Consider the following 24305-nt stretch of genomic DNA (forward strand, 5'->3'; position numbering starts at 1 on the left):
CACTGCACTCAGATCATTATAACTAAGAATAGACGTACTGTAATGTGTAACTTGGTCTTTTTTTTTTTCCCCACTTTTTAGCAACATTCAATTCTTTGCTAGTTTTGCATCACTAGAGAAATATATTAATTGAGCCCTGTATGACAACAGCTGTTTGTTTTACAGACATTTTTTACTGTCATTATTATTATATGAGAATTTACAATTTTGAAGATTTCTAAACTATCTCAGCCTAAAGCCTTGTACATGTGATGAGAAAATCGGACAAGAAATACCACTTTTGAAGGGATCGTATGATAATCTGATCAGCTTTCAAGAGCCGATCATGAGTTCACGTGAAATTATCCAAAGGGAAAAGCATGAAAGTTTTTTTTCTTTTTCTCGTACAATTGCAGAATAAACAATTTTCGTGTAACCACATGCTTACCGAGCACTTTTACCCCTTCGTGCCCAGGCCTATTTTCAGCTTTCATCGCTGTCACACTTTGACAATTGCGCGGTCATGCTACACTGTACCCATATGAAATTTGTATCATTTTTTTTCATACAAATAGAGCTTTCTTTTGGTGGTATTTAATCATGTATGGGTGTTTTATTTTGTGCACTATAAACAAAAAAAGAGCAAAAAATTTGAAAAAAAAAAACAAAAATTTTTTTATTTCTGTGTTTCATTTATAAAATTTTGCAAACAGGTCATTTTTCTCCTTCACTAATGTACGTTGATGAGGCAGCCACTAACAGTTGACCGTGTAATATTTAGTAGCAGGGAAATTTCATGGATTGACTTATTGCACAGGTGGCAACCTATCACGCTCCTGAGTGCGTCCCATTCTTTCACAAATGTTTGTAGAAGCAGTCTGCACGCCCAGGTTCTTGATTTTATACACCTGTGGCCATGGAGGTGTTTGGAACACCTGAATCCAATGATTTGGAGGGGTGACCCAATACTTTTGGCAATATAGTGTATATTGTGAGCCTTAACCTGGCTATACACTGATTGAAATTCCTCTAGTTCAGGAGGGACTGGCTGAATTTCAATCAGTTTGTGGGGTTGTTCCCACTCAAAAGACGATCATTTGATCAACTTCTGTTGAAAGGACGTACTGGAATATTTTTCTTGACCAGTGGCTGCAGCCACTGATCAGTGTATTCTGACAGTAGCAGGGAAAGCTGTCAAAATACATTGTCCCAGCAGGAAAGATTTCTCCATCCACCTCATTTGTGTTGATGAATGAATCTGTATTTTTTTTTCCAGCCCACTTGGTGTACAAAATAAACAAACTATTTATGGCCAGCTTTAATCCAGCAAAATGCTTTAGATGATATTTACACTGCCCTACACATGAAGGACAACAACCCTAAACATACAGCCAGAGCTACAATGGAATGGTTTAGATCAAAGCATATTCATGTGTTAGAATGGCCCAGTCAAAGTGCAGACCTAAATCCAATTGAGAATCTGTGGCAAGAGGTGAAGATTGCTGTTCACAGATGCTTTTCATCCAATCTGACAGAGCTTGAGCTATTTTGTAAAGAAGAATGGGCAACAATATCACTCTCTAGATGTGCAAAGCTTGTAGAGACATCCCCAAAAAGACTTGCAGCTATAATTGCAGCGAAAGGTGGTTCTACATAGTATTGACTCAAGGGCTGAATGCAAATGCACGCCACACTTTTCAGATATTTATTTGTGAAAAAATTTGAAAACCCTTTATCATTTTTCTTCCACTTCACAATTATGTGCCACTTTGTGTTGGTCTATCACACAAAATCCCAATAAAATACATTTACATTTTTGATTGTAACATGACAAAATGTGGAAAATTTCAAGAGGTATGAATACTTTTTCAAGGCACTATATATTCTAGATAATCACCCACTCCAATATTTTTTTTTTTTTTTAATATACATGGTGAATCATTCACCACATGTAAGACATATGGTAGTGCCTGTACCTGTTTGGGGCCATTATCAAAACCCTTAGAATAACATATGTTGTATGAAAACAAATCTTTGATTTTCTTGTTGTAGAATGAGATGCTTGCATGAGCTTTATGGGCTTAAATATGTTAATGTATGTATGTGTGTGTGTGTGATTATTTATTTTAATTTTTTTTAACAGGGACATTGCAAGAATACCAAAAGCGCCTGAAAAAATTAGACCAGCAGTACAAAGAAAGATTACGAAATGCTGGTAAGAGCAAACTTATCTATTTATTTTGCAAAGTTTAATCCACACACGTAAACATTAAGTTAAACTGAGTTAGGTAGAGATCACTCCGAAGGACATTGCAAACTTTGCACCACAGTCAGCATTTTTTAAATGGCCCATAAATGCAGGTGGAATGTGAAGTAAGCACTGGGCTCTCGCTTCATTTTAATTAATCCTCTTAGTTTACTTCTAATTACTTTACCAGAGAAAAACTATTTGTGATCTGTAGTAGCAGGCTTACTGTGTTTGTTGATGCCCAAAGAATGGGGATCTCTTTGAATAAATCAGGAAATGGGAGGTTTGCCTATTCCTAATGTAGGGCTGCGTAGTGTTAATTTCTGAATAATTTGTCATATATAGACACATCAAAAGAAAAAAGTTGCATAGAAAATATACAATATGATACAGTCCTCCTGAATTGAAGTAGCTATACGAGATTCGTTTTTTAATATGACCTATATCAATATTTGTTAGTGATGCATCGAAATGAAAATTCTGGACCGAAACCGAAAATTCAGGATGCACTTGGCCAAAAAAACTAAATTAACAGTTTAAAAAAAAAAAAAAAATATGCTGCACAGCCATTATTGGCATCTTTTTTTTTTTTCCCGTCGGCAAAACTCCAATAACCCTATTTTCAGCCGATTACTTTTCAGCAGGCCACTGGTCAGGTGTATGGTGACATCAGCTGGCTTTGCATTGCGCACGCGCAGTTCCGGAGCCAGCCGTTTGGTAATCGACTTGGTCTCGGCGGAGATAGGCTTGAGTGGCGGGGGCTTCTGTCAGGTGATGTCTCCTTTACAGCAAATTTGAAAGCATCTGCAATGAATGGGCGCGGGGGAGAGGAGAACCAAAGCTTGCAGGCCTTTACAGGTCAGTGTGTGACTCAGTCGCTCTATTGGGGGTTACTGATGTATGGAGTGAGTTGAGACCTTAAGGTAAGGGTGGACACTGATATAAGGGTCCCCCCCTATGTCAGTGTCCTCACTCCTCTCTTACATCAGTAAACCCCTTAATGTAAGGGGGGGGGGGGGGGGCTGGTGACCAGAGAACCACAGTTCCCCTCTTGCATCAGGGCCTGCAGAGTTCTCCCATGCATTGAAAGGCAAACCCAGTGGACTCTGATGTACTGTAAAGGGCACTCTGGGAACTTTGATGTAAGGGTAAATTCTAATGTAAGGGCAGGAAGGAGACCCACTACAAAACATTTGAAAGGGTCCCACTGTGGGAGTAAAGGGCCCTTCATAGCGTTTTTGCACCAGGGCCCTGAAGATTCTAAAAATTGTAATGAAACATGTCAAGGCTGGGTTGCACGGTCCTCATCGAGTAATATGAGACCCAGAACGGAGCTGACAAGCCATTGAATCAGGTGAGCTGCTGAGTGTCTGAGTCATTTATATGGACACTGCATCTGAGTTGTTGATGGGCAATGTATAATGCTTGTTTTGTGAGTGTTATTTTAACTGGGGACAAAAAAATGTTAATATTACTGCACTATTAGAGGCTTTTTTCCCTTTTTTTTTTTACTGAGCGTGAGATCTGGATTCCTTAAAGGAGAAGTGATTGATCTTGCATGTTTATTTGCCAATAAGCCATATTTGCCAATCATTTTTATGAGAAGCAAATTTTTCCTATGAGCGAGTCTGATATCTGGTGTTTGGGGATTCACTGAGGTGAAGAATGAGGATTTTAACCACTGAACTTTTCCCTCTTTTATGCACACATTGGAAACTTAGTTTTAGGAGAAAAGAAGTTCATTTCAGAAGGACTATATTTTATTTTACTGTATATCATTTATGCACTTTTTTTTTTTTGATGTGTCAATATATGATAAATTATTGGGGAATTAACACTGCACAGTCCTGCACATATTGGTGTTAATAAGGATTTGTTTATTTAAAGGTTGCATCGCTGGGAATGCATTTCACTTAAGAAGTACATTATTTTTTTTCTAAGATTGATTTGATTTTGGTTAGCACTTTGTGGCAGGGTGGGGTTGTAAATTTAATTTAGTTTATTTACAACATTAAGGAATTGATTATTCCTAATACAGTATCTTTACATTTTCTTGGACAATGGAAGATTCAAACCGTTCATATTATACTGTCAGCTTGCCAATTCTGTTTTCTCCATAAGTTTTTGAACATCCTCAGTATAAGTATAGTAATTCCTTATATGGAAGTTTAGTGTTCAGGTCCCTTATCCCCTGTAATACATTGGGTGTGGTAGGGAGACAAGAGATCCTAGCATGCATTAAGCCCTGGTAGACACGGTGCAACTTTTCTATGACACTATCTTAATAAGTGCGATTTGAACTACTTATTTCTGATTTCATTGTGGTTTGCATTGACTAATGTTAAATGAAGTCGCAAGCTGCAGTGAAATCAGAGGTACAAATTGCACCGATCTGTGGCTTTGAAATCTCGCTACTTCAAGTGAAGTAGCGTGATTCCAAAATTGCATTCAGTGTCAACCAAAGCTAAGGGTATATTTGTCTTCAGAAACACTGGGGTTGATTTACTAAAACTGAAGAGTGCAAAATCAGGTGCAGCTGTTCATGGAAGCCAATCCGTTTTTATCTTCAGCTTGTTCAATTAAAGTGTTACTAAACCCACAACAGTAAAATCAGTCTGTATATGCAGTGACGTATGCTTGTTATACTCGCTGTGGAAAGGGGTTAATCCTCCGCATTGTGTAAAAAGGATGTTTGATCCTGTCTTCTGATCCTCTGCTTCTTCTGCTGTCCCCAATCCATCTGCTGATAGAACAGAGCCTTTGGTGCAAGCTGCACATGCTCAGTTTGCTGTGTATTGCTAGAGTTTTTTTTTTTTTTTCTTTTCTTCGGAGACAGCACTGTTCAGACAGAGGGTCAGGGGTCCTGCAGCCTCATAGGACTATCAGGAGAGAGTGCAAACTCCTCCTAAAAGCTTTAATCAGTGCTCTGCTGGACAGTGCTAGAAGTCACAAGACTGGTATATACTGCTGATGAGAAAAGGTATTTAAAAGTTTATATTTACTAAAATATTAGTATTTCTGTGCACTGTGGAAGACTGGATATAGTGAATGCAGGGTCATGGGTTTAGTAACACTTTTAGCTTTGACAAAAATACCTGGAGCCCAGGTTCACACTGATGCGGTGCAGGAAACACAGCGATTATTGTGCTTTTAACACACCACATAGAAATCGCATTGTGTTCATGTGATCTGTTGCAGGTGTCAATGTTAACGACACCCCAAAAGCAGGTTGCAAAACTCAGTGCGTTTTTGCATAAATCGGATCGCACGGGTATGAACACCCATGCAGTCTGATTCCAGTGTGGCAAAAAAAGGTGCCTTCACCTTTTCAATGCAGATACTTTGCAATTTGAGCCATGCAATATGGCTGGCTCAAATCGCACCGCACAAAATGACGTGTGATTTGCACAGGAATGGGGTGCGAATGTCGTACGGTTCCACAGTGTGAACCAGGGCGGAAGCTGACTGGTGTCTTTACAGATCTGCCTCAGATTTTGCACTCTCCAGTTTTTGTAATTCAACCCCATTGTACCATGAGACAGAATCCGAGAACATACAAAGTACATTGCTATGTTATTCTGTCATTTTTTTCATTGCAATACTTCGTTTCTGCTTTCTAAAAGTTGTGTGTATTTTTTTTTTATTTAGTTTATTTTGCTGCTTAAAGCAGTAGTAACTTGGTAAAAATCTATTTATATTTTTATCCGGCCCCCCTGCAGCTTTTTGCCATAATGTGCTAGTCCGCACCTCATGCTTCCATCTTTACTTGATCTTCCTTCCAAAACTCATTTCAGGCTGCTTGAGTGGGTGAGCAGGGATGATGTTATTCCCTTGTGCACATGGGAGTCACATCACCATAGCACAGAGCTGGTGCCATAATGTGCTGTGCATGCATGGGTCAGTGTACATTACCACTCACTGCGGAGACCAATGGTGTCTCTTCTGCCATAAAAACCCTGCCTGTTAGTGTTTTTTAAATTGTATACCACTTTAGAGCTTTTGCGGTAGATTAGAAAATGTAGAACTAAGCTGTTTAGAGGAAATGCAATAAAGTAAATGTTATTTTTGTCTGGGAATGTGGGATTGGAGCTTGCTTTTCAAAAAGTGCTAAAAATAGGGTTGGAATGACACCACAAGTTAGAACGTACAACTAAGAAACTGTTCATATTTATTTTAAAAGCTAATTCAGCCTTTTACAAAAAATAAAAAACAAACAAGAAAAGAAAAATGTAACATAAAAATAGCGGAATCCATATTTGTAGCCAAAAAAAATGCATTTTATTTTTTACAAATGACCCTGCAAAGCATTGCAGCTGTGATCAGTGGATCACAGGTGCAATGCACAGGCTCCTGCATACTTCCAGCAACTTGGCCATACCAAGGTATGGACTTCCAGATACTGAGCTGAAGGAGGTATCAATGGACTATGAATGTGGTAATCATCACACTTGTGTTCCATTAAGAACTATAAGGCCATCTGCCAGATGGGATTTGTAGTTCATTCACAGATCTCTGTGAATGAACGATGAGGCTGTGTGGGTGAAGCTCCGCACAGCTGCACAAAAATCAAAAGTGACAGCTGCCGAAGCAAGTCCAAAATGTTTTTTTTTAAACTTTTGTAAGAAGTCATTGATGCTACTATATATCTGTTGTATCCTTTGGAAATAATAAAGAAGAATTTTTTTCATTTTCACCTTGTTGCCGGCATTTCGTACTTTGGAGCTCCTCACTGTATCTTTGTATCTGACAGTGGGGAGACTTCCCTGCTGCCAGAAGTCACAGATCAATGCTGCAGGCTTTAGCCTACAACGCTGATCGAACAGGGAAAATCCAACAGGGCAGTTGTACAGAAGATGATTGACTTCTGTACAACCACAGTGCCCATACATTGGTCAAAATAAAGCTGATCTTTGCAAAACAAGCCAAATTTCGATCAGTCTATGCACAGATTTACCCCTTTGTTCACATATCCGCATTCCTGCGGGCCGCGTTTTGTGCGGGCACGAGAGCCCATTCTTTTGAATGGACTCCTGTGCCCCGACATACGCAGGGAAGAAGTCCCTGCACTTCTTCTGAAAACGCAGCCCGCACAGGAACCTCGGTTCCCAGTACGGGTGCAATTTCCAGTGCGGGTGGTGTGCCATTAGAATTAATGGCACCCTCCCGCGTGTCTGCATTCTTCTATGTGGGTGGTGCGGCTGCACGGACTTTTGTGCGGATCCGCAGCGGCACCATCCGCACACATGTGAACCAAGCCTTAGAGTGGATGGAGGTATCTGTTAATTTCTTTTGTTCAGCCTTTAAGTTTATGGTCGGCTTTAGAATACAGGTCTGTAGGCTGAGTAGCTGGGTAAGCAGCAGATAAATTCAGGTTTCTGTACCCCAGTCTGCACTGACTGGAGACATCAGAATCCCTGGTTTCTCCATAAAGAATACCTGTCATTCTGTATGTGCTGATATCTCCACAAGCCATCATTGCATTTAAGGTACATGTACATATGTACAGGTGTGCTCAAACGTTTGCTTACCCTGACAGAAATTGTGGCATTGATATTTAAAATATGCCAAAAAAAGTTTTATTTAAGGATAGTGATCATATGAAGCCATGTATTATCATATAGTTGTTTGGCTTCTTTTTAAGTCATAATGATAACTGAAATCACCCAAATAGCCCTGACCAAAAGATTACATACCCTGCAATGTTTGGCCTTGGTACAGATGCGCAATGTGACACACACTGGTTAAAACTGGCAATCAAAGGTAATTTCCCATATCTGTGGCTTTTTAAATTGCATTTAGTGTTTGTGCATTAATAGTGAGTTTGTTAGCTCTCACATGTAAGCAGGCTAAATACTGAGCCATGGGGAGCAGAAAAGAACTATCAAAAGACCCGTGTAATAAGGTAATGGAGCTTTGTAAAGCTGGAAAAGGATATAAATAAATATCCAGTGTATCTCTATTTACAGTTTCGGGTATCATAATTTTTTGCATTTCTAGCGCACGTGATTTTGAGCCTAGATATTTAATGCAAAATTTAGAGATCTTATTGTGATTCTTTGCACCTAAAAAATATATAATGTTTCTGCACATTAAGTTCTCAGTGATTTTCCACTGCCTTGGCTGTGTTTCCATGTGCTAGTGTATTTTCATTAAGTCCATATGGAGGAAGGCAGACTACATTCCATATTAGCATAGCAATATGAAGTCATAAGACGGGCATATAGTCATGTATCATAATGGGGAAAATTGAAGCAATAAGAGAAGAGGTTTGCAGGTTCTAACCAATAACCTGGTATAGTGATGAATGCTATTGAACCCTGAGCTAATTCTTATCCAGTTAAGTGGATTTCATATTATGCAACACTAAGCAAACTCCAAACCATTGAATTACCTATAGTTCATGTTATTCATATTTAAGTTGTTTTATTTTAAAACAATGTTCTTTTTATAAGAAACCTAACTTGATATTTTGTGATTATTTCAGAGCTCTTCCTGCAGCTGGAGGTAAGTGCATATTTTCTTTTTATTCTAGGACTATGATCACATGTATGTTTTTGTTTTTTGGCTCGTGACAACCGAACATACAATCTCCATGCATGCTAAACCAAATTGCTTGCCAACATATTGCCCAGGCAGCCAGTGTAAGTGTTCTTTCCTCGCATCCAAAACTGATATTTTAGATTTTTGATTCTGGAGCATTAACCATCTGACAACAATTTTAGATAACTTCAGGGTTGCTGAGATTTTTATCTTTGAGGTTCTGGATCTACACAAATGTTGTTCCACTCTTCCTGTTGGATTTCTTCTACATTATGGAAGGCTCAATAGGAAGTGCTGAAACACACAGCATTGGGCAGGGAACAGCAAAAACTCTCAAGTATGGGCGTTGTGGGAGGGAGATCCAGGTCAAGTTGAAAAGTTGTACCTCTCCAGAGCTATTAGGGTGCATGGTCCAGCTGCCAGAGATCAAGGCGTAATCTGATTCTATCAGAGCTTCAATAATATGTTGTTTTTTGTAGCATCTATACCATCCAGCATTAAGTGTGAGAATATATGTCTACATTATGATTTTATTTCGAATTTTTGTGACACTTTAAAGCAAATATAAATGTTTTTTTGGGGGAGAGATAAAAAAGCCCTACTGGTTTGAAAGTTGGAAGCTCCATGAAACAAAGTTCTGACAGAAATCTCTGATAGAAACTTGTGTGGCTTGCGTTCCTCAGTTTTAAGGGATACCTAGTTTGTTGGCAGTTTTAAGACCATACATGTAGCCAGGGGCTGCCGTAGACCAATTAGACTCTGCCTATAGCTAAAATATCACTTTTGAGAGGACTGACCCTTCATGGTTTACAGAGAAGCATTAAAGTCTTTTGTTTTATATTGCAGACAGAACAAGTGGAAAGGAACTACATCAAGGAGAAAAAGGCAGCTGTCAAAGAGTTTGAGGATAAGAAGATCGAATTGAAGGAAAATCTAATTGCAGAACTAGAGGAAAAGAAGAAAATGATTGAAAACGAAAAACTAACAATGGAATTGACCGGAGGTAGGGTCAGTGTAAATGTAAATCTCCTTTTAACATTGTTAAAGTAGTATTAAACTTTCACTTTGTATTTAATCTTTTCTTCCAATTCCACATAATTGGCAGCAGTTTCAAATTATTTTGGTCACAAACCTGGATTTTAGCTTGTTAGTAAAATCTCTGCAGGTGTGTCACTGTCCTAACAGCTTCCTTGAGCATTCGGAGTGCAGACTTTGCAGGTTGCAGAATAATCACAGTGCCAGAAGGAAAACTGCTGTCAATTAGGGCTGCAACTAAAGATTATTTTCATAATCGCTTAGTTGGCCTATTTTTATTGTTTTGATTAATCAAAAATGTGCAGTTGCACATATAAATAACCAGCTATATGGTTAGGGAACAAAATATCTAATCCACTTTGAGAATAACTGACAGAAGAGTGTGTGTGCGTATGTATATATATATATATGTGTGTGTGTGTGTGTGTGTGTGTGTGTGTGTGTGTGTGTGTGTGTATATATATATACATACACACACACAGTTGTGCTCAAAAGTTTGCATACCCTGGAAGAAATTGTGAACTTTTGGCATTGATATTGAAAAAATGATTGATCATGCCAAAGAATGCTGTTTTATTAAAGGATGATGATCATATGAAGCCATTTATTATCAAATAGTTGTTTGGCTCCTTTTTTAAACCATAATCGTAACAGAAATCACCCAAATGGCCATGACCAAAGGTTTACATACCCTGGAATGTTTGGCCTTGGTACAGACACACAAGGTGACACACACGGGGTAAAATGCCAATTAGAGGTTAATGTCCCACATCTGTGACTTTTTAATTGCAATTAGTGTCAAAAGATGTCCAAAGCCTTGTATATGCCAGTCATCACTTCCACTAAGAAGTAGAAAATTCAGGGACCTCTTGATACCAAGCCAAGTACAGATAGAACAAGATCGATTGTAGCCACAACTGCTGGAAGAATTGTTCAGGATACAAAGGGAAACCCATAGGTAACCACAAGAAAAATACAGGCTGCTCTGGAAAAAGACAGTGTGGTTGTTTTGAAGGTGCACAATATGATGATACTTGAACAAAAATGAGCTGCATGGTCAAGGCACCAGAAAGAAGTCTTTACTGCATCAATGCCTGGTTAGGCATGTCAAGGTGTTGTCAGGCATATTGTAACAGGGCTTTTTTATGGCATTGGTGCTGTAAAAGCTTCTTTCTGGCACCGCTACCAAACAGCTCATTTTTGTTCAAGTATCTCCGTATTGTACTCCTTAAAAACAACCACACCATCTTTTTTCAGAGCAGCTTGTATTTCTTTTGAGGTTGTCTGTGGGTTTTTCTTTGAATCCCAGACAATTTTGTCAGTTATGGCTGCAATCTTTCTTGGTCTACCTGACCTGAACTTTCCGATTCTTAATAGGTGATTTAACAGTACTGTTTGGCATATTCAAGGCTTTGGACATCTCTGTATGGCCTTTTTCATCTTTATAAAGTTCTATTACCTTGTTACGCAGGACTTTTGACAGTTCTTTTCTGATCCCCATGGCTCAGTATCTACCCTAGTCAGTGCTTCCACGTAAGAGCTAACAAACTAATTGACTATTTATACACTGACACTAATTGCAATTTAAAAAGCCACAGACGTGGGACATTAACCTCTAATTGGCAGTTTAATCCGTGTGTGTCACCTTGTGTGTCTGTACCAAGGCCAAACATTCCAGGGTATGTAAACTTTTGATCATGGCCATTTGGGTGATTTCTGCTATCATTATGATTTAAAAAGGAACCAAACAACTACTTGATAATAAATGACTTCATATGATCATCATCCTTCAATAAAAGAGCATTTATTGGCATGATCAATCATATTTTCAATATCCATGCCAAAATGTCACAATTTCTGCCAGGGTATGCAAACTTTTGAGCACAACTGTGTATATGTGGGTGTGTATGTATGTATGTGTGCTTGTGTGTGTTGTGTGTGTTGTGTGTGTGTGTGTGTGTGTGTGTGTGTGTGTGTGTGTGTGTATATATATGTATATCGATTCCACCAGATCCCTCTGCACCCGATTAATATGGGGAAGCATTGTCAGGACCCGCCGCAGGTAAATAAATTATCTGATTTCTTAACGAACATGTTCCACGAGCTTCAACAAAATGGCGGCCGGAGACAATATACAACAGTTTGCCAGACCTCCTAGAGCCCAAAACAGCAGATGACACAGACGCAGTACAAGGGCATATAGAAGATGCAGCTGCCAATATAGACTCCGCTTCCTCAGACTCTGATCCTTCCTCTCCCTCCTCAAGAAGCCCATTAAAATCCAGGCCTTGTAGAGAGTCTGGAGAGGCCGATGATACTATGTCAAATATGGAGATGAGCGATCACACCCAGAGACCTCATAGCACAGTTTCCGACAACTGGCCAACTGATTTCTGATGTGACCATAAAGGAAATGCTATCATCCAAACAATCTGACATGATCCATGTATACAACAATACAGAGCTGAAATAGATGAGGTGGGGGACAGGGTACACCAAGTAGAATCTAGGATGAGTGAATACATATCTTCCTTCAATGGTTTGGTGGACTCACATACTTCACAGCAAGAAACCATTTCCAAACTACAAGCGAAAGTGGCAGATCTTTAAGACTGTTCACGATGGATCAATTTAGAAATCTGTGGGGTCCCTGAATCATCCAGGCACAATAACTCACCCGTGATTTATTCAAAGCAGTAGTTCCATCACTGTCTCCTATAGATCTTACTATTGATAGAATACACAGAGTACCCAAACCAACCTTTCTTCCAGCCGAGGTACCTCGAGATGTGGTGCTGTGAATACATTTTTTTTAAGTAAAAGAAAAATTACTAGAAGCATTTCATCATGCAGATAATCTCCCTGAACAAGCGGCCAAACCTCAAATTCTCCCAGATGTCTCTCAACACACCTTGAAACAGTGCAGAAATCTGGCAACTATCACTAAGGCATTAAGAAACCATAAAATTGTCTATAGGTGAAAATACCCGGTTAAAATCAACATTACATATCAAGGCTCGCATCACACGATTGAATCCTTAGAAGAAGGCCTACGGCTCCTGCAGACTTGGGACATTATACCTACTACACCAGAATGCGATTTCTTTTTACACAACCTCCTTAACAGAAAGGATCTCTTATGTTTGGCGATGCCAGCACACCACTGAAAAATCTTTTACATACTAATCTCCAATACGCAACTCATACTCCTGTATTGACCTCTTCTTGTTGGATAAAATGTTGCTGAGGAGGATTTTCATTTCCTACATCCATGATATCCATGATATCACATGGTCAGACCATGCGCCTGTAACAATACAGATGGAGGAGGGAAATACTCTTGTGGCAACACGCCTATGGATATGCAATGATGCGGTGATACAGACACCAGAAATACAACACTTAAACAAGTATTTTCATTTTAATGACCCTCAATTGACAGGATCCTTTGCTAACTGGAACACTCACAAGGCCTATGTATGGGGCATAATTATAAAATTAAGCTCCAGACTAAACAAAAATACACACGGCTAGGTTAGAAACCCTTCTCTCTGACATCCGAACTACAGAATCACAAAACCAGTCTAACCCCTCCAATGAGTTGGCTATAAGGCTGTCTGGACTTTGCCACAAGCTTAGGGAGCTTCTATGTGCACAACATGATTTATCCATACGTAAACTTAAGCTCAATTATTACGCCAGTAATAAGAAAGCAGGCACATTTCTGGCAAACAGAATTAAAACTGAAAGGATGAAGTTTTCCCATATCATTCATCTTTCCTCGTCAGCTAAGCTCACAAACCTGAAAGCAATAGCTGATGCTTTTGTGGACTGTTACTATTCCTAATACAACCTGAAAGAAGATGTTGGCACTATACAACCTGCAAAAGAAGAGAGCGACAGACAAATTCTTAGGCACGCTTAACTTGCCCTCCCTTTCTTCATCTCACCTGGAAATACTCTGGTAAAATTACCCCAAAACAAACTGATTGTATTATACTTTCCCTACCCAATGGAAAGGTCCAGATGGCCTTGCAAATAACTACTACACAATATTCAAACAGGTCTTGACCTCTCATCTGCTTTTAGTATTCCAGGAAGTGATCTCCTCAGGCTCATTCCCCATAGAAATGCTTAAAGTTTATATTGTAACTCTTCCCAAGCCAGGTACATCCCCTGACACACCATACAATTTCCGGCCTGCCTCATTATTAAATACAGACTTCAAAATCTATGCTAAGCTAATAGCCAAAAGACTTTATTATATTATACCACATTTGGTAAAACCCCACCAATTGGGTTTCCCAAAAGGCCATCAAGCAGCCGACACAACTCATCATCTCCTAAATATTATACACTATGCAGAATCATGTCGATTGCCTTCTCTGCTTCTCTCCATTGATGCAGAGAAGGTATTCAGCAGAATCCATTGGGGTTACATGTCCACTGTTGGATTTCAAGGTCTGATCCAAGCAGCTATACTAGCCCTTTTACTCACATCCTTCGGCCCAGGTTTTCACCTTGGCTTTCCTATCTAAAACTTTTAAAATTTCCAACTCCACCAGACAGGGATGCCCACTATCCCCATGTACCTTTAACTTGATGATGGAACCGTTCACTGAAGCCATTCGGACACACTCACATCTCTGGTTTTAAATTTCAACAAACCTCTCATGTTAACTTATTTGTGGATGACGTCATACTCCTACTGACCAGACCAACTATCTACTTATCCTTCGCACATGATGTTCTTACCCATTTCAGTACTTTGTCATATTATAAGGTCAACTTTGCTAAATCGTTAATCCTAGATCTAGGCATAAATGCTCATGCCCAATCGCACCTAATATCTTATCTTCCATATACATGGGAAAGCATTCCATACCATATCTGGGCATTACCTTGACAGCTAAAACGTCACTACTAGCTGAAACTAACTTTAAATCTCTCATCTCAGAGATTCGTAATGATATGACCCGTATAACCCATACAGAACTATCTTGGGCAGGTAAAATAGCATCCTTTAAAATGATGATCCTTCCGAAAATTTTATATATATTCCGAACCCTCCCGATTTATATTAAAAGCATCCCACATATCAGAACTCGCTAAGATTCTCAAACAATTCATCTGGCAAGGGAAAAGAGCAAAATGCTTCCACAAACATCTCATTCAGCATAGAAAAGTTGGAGGAATGGGTCTTCCCCGGACATAAAAGATTACTACTTAGCCGCCATACTTGCAGAAATTAAACATTGGTTCTTGGTCCCTGCTGAAGCTTGGTAGGTCTAAATTGAAGCTACATGTGCACGAGTACCCAACCTAAACCTGCTGTTACTAGCAGATGCATAGAAACAGCCTACCCTGACTCATTTGCTACCAACTACTCAGGCTTCAATCTTGGCATGGAGAACTATACTTTTTCATTCATCAATCGAACCCCCAAATATCAAAATCTGGCTCACTATAAAAATATTAGAAATATTACTGCCTTACTTCTCTACTAAACAATGGATGGAGAAAGGTATAAAATGGTTTGACGAAATAATGCAGCAGTATACACTCAAATCTTTTGACTCATTAACAAGTCAGTATCCGCTATCTAAGCCATGTATAATATATATACATACATTAACTCCCAGATTTGGACATATTTAACCGGCAAGTCTAAAAATGATAAAGGCATCTCCCTACTATATAATACACTCCAATATAAATAGCAACAAACATGGGAGACAGATCTCCATAAAGTATTTACACTTAACCAATGGGCCATGCCATGACAGATAAGTACAACTATATAGCATCCCACTGTATTAATCACTGGGAACTCACTCAGAAGATAATAACTAGGTGGTATAGAACACTGTCTCAATTAGCAAAATATTAGCCCACTTCACCCTCCTTATGCTGGAGACAATGCAGACACGATGGCACAATCTATCATATCTTCTGGAACTGTAAGAATCTGACCAGTTATTGGAAGAAAATATTTAGTATCATCGCCGACATTACTGGGGTATTCTCACCCCCAGATCCAGCAGTAGCAATTTTACATCTGAATATAGATAAATACCCAACCATTCACCATATTGTAGTTACTTACATACGAATAGCAACTAAATTAATAATTGCTAGACACTGGAGAGATGAACGAACTCCTAACCCCTCAAAAGTTCTTGTACAAGTCAACCTTAATTATCAATATGAAAGACTACTAGTCATTAGAACAGCCTCTTGGTCATCCTTTGATAAAAATTAGAAATGTTGTACTGAGTGGTATAAGCAATAATTCTATAGAAGTAGTACACTGTTTTCTCTCTACTCCTGATTTCTTTGTACCTATGGGTGAACTCTATGAATCAGGCCCTTAGTGGCGCACTTCATTTTTCAGTTAGCATTAATATTTGTATTTGCACTTATATTTCTGCAATTTTATCTATCTTCATGTTTTATATGTACAACCTACACGGCATGTATAGTTCTTTTTCCTCATTACACTTACTAATCACTGTGTACTGGAAAACTGATAAAAATAAAAAAAAGGAACACACTTTGAAAACGCATCAGATCTCATGGGAGAAAAATAACATGCTGGATATCTATATTGATATGGACTGGGTAATGTGTTAGGAACGTAAGGATGCCCCACCCTTTGATGGAAATGAAAATTATCAACCTACAGAGGACTAAATTCAAAAACCCCCCCGAAAATCAAAGTGAAAAAATGATGCATCGGGCTAGTCCTTTTTGCTGAGGTTTTTTGCAGCAACTCAAAATGGTACTCAGTAGTTTGTATGCCCCCTACGTGCTTGTAGGCATGCCTGACAACTTCAGTGCATGCTCCTAATGAGATGACAGTGGTGTCCTGGAGTTTTTCCTCCAAGATTTGGACCAGGTCATCACTGAGTTTCTGGGCAGTCTGTGGTGCAACCTGGCGGCGTTGGATGGACTGCAACATGATATCCCAGAGGTGTTCTATTGGATTTAGGTCAGGCAAGCATGGGGGCCATTTAATAGTATCAATTCCTTCATCCTCCAGGAACTGCCTGCATACTCTCGCCACATGAGGCCGGGCATTGTCGTGCACCAGGAGGAACCTAGGACCCGCTGCACCAGCGTAGGGGGTCCAAGGATTTCATCACGATACCTGATGGCAGTCAGGGTGCCATTGTCTAGACTGTAAAGGTCTGTGCGTCGCTTCATGGATATACTTCCCCAGACCATCGTTGACCCAGCAACAAAAGGGTCACGTTGAACGATGTTATAGGCAGCATAACGTTATCCACAGCTTCTCCAGACCCTTTCAAGTCTATCGTGCTCAGGGTGACCCTGCTCTCATCTGTGAAAAGCACAGGGCGCCAGTGGCGCACCTGCCAATTCTGGTGTTCAATGGCAAATGCCAATCGAACTCTATGGTGCCAGGCAGTGAGCACAGGGCCCACTAGAGGACATCAGGCCACCCTCATGAAGTCTGTTTCTGATTGTTTGGTCAGAGACATTCACACCAGTGGTCTGCTGTAGGGCATTTTGTTAGGGCTCTGGCAGTGCTCATCCTGTTCCCACTTGCACAAAGATAAGTCATAAATTCTTCTAAATCTAAGTGATCTTATAAAAGTGCTTTGCTTTTTACAGATTCCATGGAGGTCAAGCCTATTATGACTCGAAAACTGCGACGACGGCCCAATGATCCAGTGCCAATCCCTGATAAACGAAGGAAGCCAGCACCTGATATCCTTTACTTACTACATTAAAACAAATTACTTTTTTATATCAGGTACTTTGGGGAAAACACTTTGTACGATATTACAAAAATATTTGATTTATCTATTACCGTATTTTTCACACCATAAGACGCACTTTTTTCCCCCCAAAAAAGGGGGGAAAATGTCAGTGCGTCTTATGGAGCGAATATGGAGCGGCCGGTCCGGTATTTCCACTGCCGCCGTGTCAGAATACCGGGCCGGCCGCTCAGCTCTACAGCGGGACCTTATAGAGATGACTGCTGACCTTTGGGGAGGGGGGGGAGCGGGTACCTGAATTTGACAGATACCCGCTCCCACTTCCGTGGAGTTGTTCTTTCATCTTACCCGTTCCTCTATCCAGCGGCGCGGTCTTCCCGGCTTCTGTAGTGTGGGCATGACAGCCGAGTGCCATGTGCGCATGCGCAGGAAGCGGTGCTTTTTGTGAATGGTAAGGCGGTACCTGGGACACATGACAGATCCCAGAAGCCGCCGGACCAATTACAAAGCGCAAGTGCTTCTCGCTCATGCGCACTGGGCACCCGGCTGTCATGCCGAGCGCCATTACAGAAGCCGGGAAGACAGCGCGCGGCTGGATAGAGGAACAGGTAAGATGAAAGAACAACTCCGCGGAAGTGGGAGCGGGTATCTGTCAAATTCAGGTACCCGCTCCCCCCCCTCCCCAAAGGTCAGCAGTCATCCCCTGTACTATCCACAGTCTCTGGTCATCCCTGTGCTGTCCGCAGTCTCTGGTCATCCCTGTGCTGTCCGCAGTCTCTGGTCATCCCTGTGCTGTCCGCAGTCTCTGGTCATCCCTGTACTGTCCGCAGTCTCTGGTCATCCCTGTGCTGTCCGCAGTCTCTGGTCATCCCTGTACTGTGTCCGCAGTCTCTGGTCATCCCTGTACTGTGTCCGCAGTCTCTGGTCATCCCTGTACTGTGTCCGCAGTCTCTGGTCATCCCTGTACTGTGTTCGCAGTCTCTGGTCATCTCCTGTACTGTGTCCGCAGTCTCTGGTCATCTCCTGTACTGTGTCCGCAGTCTCTGGTCATCTCCTGTACTGTGTCCGCAGTCTCTGGTCATCTCCTGTACTGTGTCCGCAGTCTCTGGTCATCTCCTGTACTGTGTCCGCAGTCTCTGGTCATCTCCTGTACTGTGTCCGCAGTCTCTGGTCATCTCCTGTACTGTGTCCGCAGTCTCTGGTCATCTCCTGTACTGTGTCCGCAGTCTCTGGTCATCTCCTGTACTGTGTCCGCAGTCTCTGGTCATCTCCTGTACTGTGTCCGCAGTCTCTGGTCATCTCCTGTACTGTGTCCGCAGTCTCTGGTCATCTCCTGTACTGTGTCCGCAGTCTCTGGTCATCTCCTGTACTGTGTCCGCAGTCTCTGGTCATCTCCTGTACTGTGTCCGCAGTCTCTGGTCATCTCCTGTACTGTGGCCGCAGTCTCTGGTCATCTCCTGTACTGTGGCCGCAGTCTCTGGTCATCTCCTGTACTGTGGCCGCAGTCTCTGGTCATCTCCTGTACTGTGGCCGCAGTCTCTGGTCATCCCCTGAACTGTGTCCGCAGTCTCTGGTCATCTCCTGTACTGTGTCCGCAGTCTCTGGTCATCTCCTGTACTATTTCTGCAGTCCATTAGTTCAGAATTTTTTTTTCCTGTTTTCTGCCTCTAAAACCTAGGTGCGTCTTATGGTCAGGTGCGTCTTATGGAGCGAAAAATACGGTAACTATTGTTGCTGTAATACATTTAGGGCCAGTTCACACCACAAAAACGCACTCTGGATGTATTCTGGATACATTTTTGCTTGCAGTTTACACCATACTCTGCTTCAGAATATAATATATATATTATGTGATTTTGCATTTCCAGGTAGGGGGTGTGAGCCCTACCCGCGCCACCATTTGTGGCTTCACCTGCCGATCACTTGGTTTTAGCTGGTGGTTCCCCGCTGGCACCCGGCGATTGCCATGTATCAATGATGGGGGAGAGACCTGTACGTAAACAATACAGATCTCTCCCCTGCCAGCTCCTGCACACTGCTTTGTATGGCTTTGCATAGCAGAACCATACAAAGCAGTGTGCTTACAGTGTAACTCACACACACAGCACACAGTGAAACAGCACACCGTTAATCCTTTGATCACCCCAGATGTTAACCCCTTCCTGCCCAGTGTCATTAGTACAGTGTCAGTGCATTTTATTAGCACTGATCACTGTATTGGTGTCACTGGGGATGTCAGTGACAGTCAGTTCCCCCCAAGTGTCAGAATGAATGCCGCAGTCCCGCTACAAGTCACTGATCGCTGCCATTACTTGTGTAAAAAAGAAAAAAAAATTCCAGTATCTATACCGCCATTTGTAGATGCTATAACTTTCATGTAAACCAATTAATTTACGAGTATTGGTATTTTTTTTTAGCAAAGACATGTAGCAGAATATATTTTGGCCTAACTTTATGATGAGATTTGTTTAATAGCAAAAAGATTTTTTTTTTAATGTCATTTGGGTGCAGCATTGCATGACCACGCAATTGTCAGTTAAAATAACGCAGCACTGTAATGCAAAAAATGGCCTGGTCAGGAAGAGGGGGGGGGGGGGGGGGGGGTAAATCCTATGGAAAGAGAAATTAAAAAATATTTTCCATTTGGTAGTTGCGGCATTTTTTTTACATTTCAGTTGGCCAGCTTTTTATGGGTATTCAAAACAATCTCACTGTTAAAGCAATACCACGTGTTTTATGGAGTTATGGTGAATATGCAAGCAAATAAGCGGTAGGCAGCTGTTTTAAAATTTTAAATCAATCAGGCTAAATGGCATATATGTAATTCCACAAAGATCACGTCATCCTTCGCAAGCAATCCCCACAGTAGCTTGGATAGGCTCTGAAACTGAAGGGTAAAAAAAACCAGCCACATAGCGTAATCCCATTTAAATCATTTATTGGATTCATCCAAACCCATATTAAAATCACACTCACAAAGTTACAAATAAATTGAGCCTGTAAACTCTTAAATTGCATCAAAAGTCAGTCTATGTTTGTTTGGTGGATGTGACCAACATCTCACCGCACTTCCACGATCTGCATTACTTCGGGTGGCAGGTCATAGTCACTTCTGACCAACATACTGACGTCATGTATGGTCACGCACTGAAACGTTTCGCCATCATAACTTCCGCTGAGGGTGTGACTATACGACATGAGAAAGCGGTATTTATATGTAATGCTTACAAGGGTTTAACCTTGTAATAACCATGCCTCTCTGTTCTGTACTCAGTCCCATAGACAAAAAGTACGGATACCTCCTAGAGGTCACTACAAAGAGCAATACTTATTCTCCTCATTATTCAAAATATTATGATTTCTAGAGGCCAATAAAGAGATCATTAAGTAAAATGCAAACCCTCAAACATTACATTTTAAACCCTAGCTATACATGGGTTATCAACATCCATCTACAGTTGATCCAACTGTCAACTTCTAAATTGATCATTTTTAGAACATTTAATCATATTTTTCTAATAAAACAGAGCGTTAGGTGTATAACACCAAATAAAATTCATACAAAAATAAATACAGCATAAAAAGAAGTCATCATATATATCCATTTAGTTTCCTTTTTTGACAAGTCTCTCACTCTATTTGAACCCCTCCATGTGGGGGGACTCTATCAACCCCCAAAATGTTAGACCTGTAAGGTCTCTTCTGTTGTGTTTTCTAAAGTGTAAAGACAATATGTTTGTAGCCTTTTGAGATGTTATAAATGTGTTCCGCTATTTTCTTTTTAAGTTGTCGCTTCGCTCGGCATCATCCCTTATGGACATTCTAGAGCGTACACAACATGGGTAGTACTGAACGTGATAAATTCAGAGATCTTAAATTCTCTATTTGCCTTTGGATTTGAAATAAGTTAACCCTCTCACTCTATTGCTGACCTATTTGCAAGCGTTATATTTCTGGCATGAATAGAACACAGTTTTATCCTAGGATATACTTTTTCTTAAGTGGATCCAATTCCTTTTTCGATCACTTTATCTCCAAAATTTGGAGCTCTTCTATAAATCATATGTTGTGGAGACTTTTGGAATATACAAAATCAAAAAACCGGTGTCCAAATAAACTAAATAAAATATTAAAAAAAACAATAACCCTAAAGATTGACACTCAAAAAGTCACACTTTTACCCTTGAAAGTCCAAAATGAATAATAAACCCTCTTCGTGTCAGTGAATCTTCTCAATTCTTTTTTTCTTCAATATAATAATCCAGAATGTATGGTTGATTTCCACCGTGTACCTCCAAAAAATATATTAAAACCTGGGTAGTGTATTATCTTCAATATTCAAATGATCATAACATATATAAATACAAATTAATTGCAATATGTGAAAAAACAAACACGTGACAAAGTGAAAACACCTCTTGAGCACTTCTATGTTGCTAGAGTAAATACTCTTACCATAAATTATATAACTAAAAGCCTTTAGGATAATTTTCCCAATATGCAATCTCCAAAATTCCTCCAAGATCATTCCATAATCGTTATGCAAGATACCAGACTATCCCATCTCCTCAAGCATGATTTAAGGAAACGCTTCTCAAGGCCGTCCATAGAATACCACTCAGAAGGAAAGAAAGGACTATATAGTGTAGTATTCAGATTAAGTAAGTCGAGGCTTTAGTAAAATATGCTTACATCAATGTAGAAATAAAACTGCAGGTATTCCCATACGACAGGATCTCCAAGCAGCTTCCAGGAACGCATGTATTGATATCACCTTAGTAAAGATTTCAGGTCAATCTGTAACGTCCCTTGACGTGTTTCATCACTTCCTGACTTCCTCATAAGGGTCTCTCTCCCCCTCTCTCTCCCCCTCTCTCTCCCTCACTTCCAACTACCCCCCTCTCTCTCTCCCTCCCCCTCTCTCTCCCCCTCCCTCCCTCTCGCTCTCCCCCCCTCTCCCCCTCCCTCTCGCTCTCCCCCCCTCTCCCCCTCCCTCTCGCTCTTCCTCTCTCCCCACCCCCCCTCTCTCTCCCTCCCTCTCTCCCCCCCTCTCTCCCTCTCCCTCTCTCTCGCCCCCCTCCCCCCCTCTCTCTATCTCTCACTCACCCTCCTCTCCCTCCCTCACTCACCCCCCCCTCTCTCTCCCTCCATCTCCCTCCCTCTCCCTCTCTCCCCCCCTCTCCCTCTCTCCCCCCCTCTCTCGGAACGCACCACTACAAACTCACACAGGACCCTTTTCATAATGGCACTCTAAACATAATGCGTGTGGATCGCATCTCTGTGAACCACCTCAATAGGAACACACAATATCTAGCCTGTCATGTGAGTTTGACAATGCATCCAGAATCACATATGTGTAAACCAGGAGAGCTCTACTCACACCTGGGCATTTTTGGATTGCGGTAGAATCGCCTCGATCACAAAACAAAGGTTTAGGTGCCCTTGTTTTTAATGGCACCTAAAACATGGTGCAGTTTTGCTGTGATTGAAGCTTGTAGACCAAAAGTTGCTTTGTCCCGGGCACGGACAACCCACGCTACCTTTAAAAGAGGAAAAAAAACTGGCTCCCGACTTTGTCTGGCTCCTAGATTCAAAGCAAATGTGTTGAGCCCTAAGGTATAATGCTTCAAAAATTGGCAGCACTATATAGATACCTGTAAAAAATAAATAAGAAGTAAATAAAATATATGCACTGTAGAACAGGACACTAAATTTGTTTTGTAGTAATTTGTGCAAGCTTGTTTTCTTTACTTTTTCCTTAACCTCTGTACCTCAGCTTAATTACCTACTTACAGATGAACAGATCATGGAAGATTTAAGAACCCTAAATAAGGTAAGGGCTAATTTAGCTGCATGTTTCTAGATGTCGTTCTCGGAATAAACAGTTCTTTTAACTGCAGATACATTTTAGTCGTGAGGACTGTTTACTACAACTTCTGTTGTAAAATGTATTGGAAATTATAATACAAGTATTTACACAAACACTACTCTTCATTTTAAAGTCCATCTCTGAGCAATCTTAATCCTCCACCTCTCACACATTCAACAGTTATTTTAAGACTCCTTTTTTACTCACCTGGTCTGTCATGTCCTTCACCAGTGCCACTTCTGGGAGTGGAGACTGGTGATCTAGCACTGCCATTTGTGCCTGTGCCGACCAATCTTCTTGCTGTATCACAACAGTTGTGAAATCGGAGAGGACTCCACTGGTGGAAATCCAGTGGAAATTTGTTCACATCACCCAGGCAGTGACGTGGACATTGGAAGTTAGACTGTCCCATTCTTCTTCTAGGAAGAGGGAAGAAAGTGGCAGGTCATAAAACCACAGATTCAGGTAAGTAAAAAGTTTTCAGTTTAGATGTATTTTTTTCAAACTAATCTGGCTAATAGTTATAGGGGGGGGGGGGGGTTAAAGGATTAAGTAGGAAATTATGTCCATAGAACTGCTTCTTAATTAAGGTTTTCTAAAGTTTTTACTGTTTTGTTTTAGTTGGCTATTAGGTGTATTTTCAGGCCTCATCAGATGCCAGTTTTGGGTGTTTGGCATTTCAGAAGGCTGTTTGAGCTACAGGTAGTCTGCAATTTTCAGTTTTTTCATAGGTGTGTTAGGGCTCATTCACACAAGGCGCTTTACTGCACTCACCCACGTCATATTAGGACAGGGCTTAACAAATTTGCTTTGAATCTAGATGCCAGCTAAAACAGTGAAAAGCCAGTTCTTTTTTTGACTAACGGCTTTATTTTCGTTGACGGAGATAACA

The 24305-nt window shown here is 40.7% G+C and overlaps 1 protein-coding gene across 2 annotated transcripts in view; it reads left to right on the forward strand.

Annotated features, from left to right (window-relative positions):
• SUDS3 (SIN3A corepressor complex component SDS3) overlaps positions 1 to 24305 on the forward strand; it is a 59996-nt gene that overhangs the window by 13173 nt on the left and 22518 nt on the right. The window contains exons 4-9 of one of the 2 annotated variants that reach the window (XM_089677321.1): positions 2123 to 2194; positions 8712 to 8731; positions 9614 to 9770; positions 17438 to 17533; positions 23316 to 23377; positions 23837 to 23878. In XM_089677321.1, coding sequence (XP_089533447.1) covers positions 2123 to 2194; positions 8712 to 8731; positions 9614 to 9770; positions 17438 to 17533; positions 23316 to 23377; positions 23837 to 23878 — 449 coding nt within the window. The remainder of the gene's footprint in view (positions 1 to 2122; positions 2195 to 8711; positions 8732 to 9613; positions 9771 to 17437; positions 17534 to 23315; positions 23378 to 23836; positions 23879 to 24305) is intronic. The other variant, XM_089677324.1, reaches the window with a different exon arrangement.

This window comes from Staurois parvus, unplaced genomic scaffold (genome assembly GCF_062004578.1).
Source record: "Staurois parvus isolate SC_StPar_1 unplaced genomic scaffold, SC_StPar_1.0 ptg000014l, whole genome shotgun sequence".
Taxonomy (NCBI): Eukaryota; Metazoa; Chordata; class Amphibia; order Anura; family Ranidae; genus Staurois; species Staurois parvus.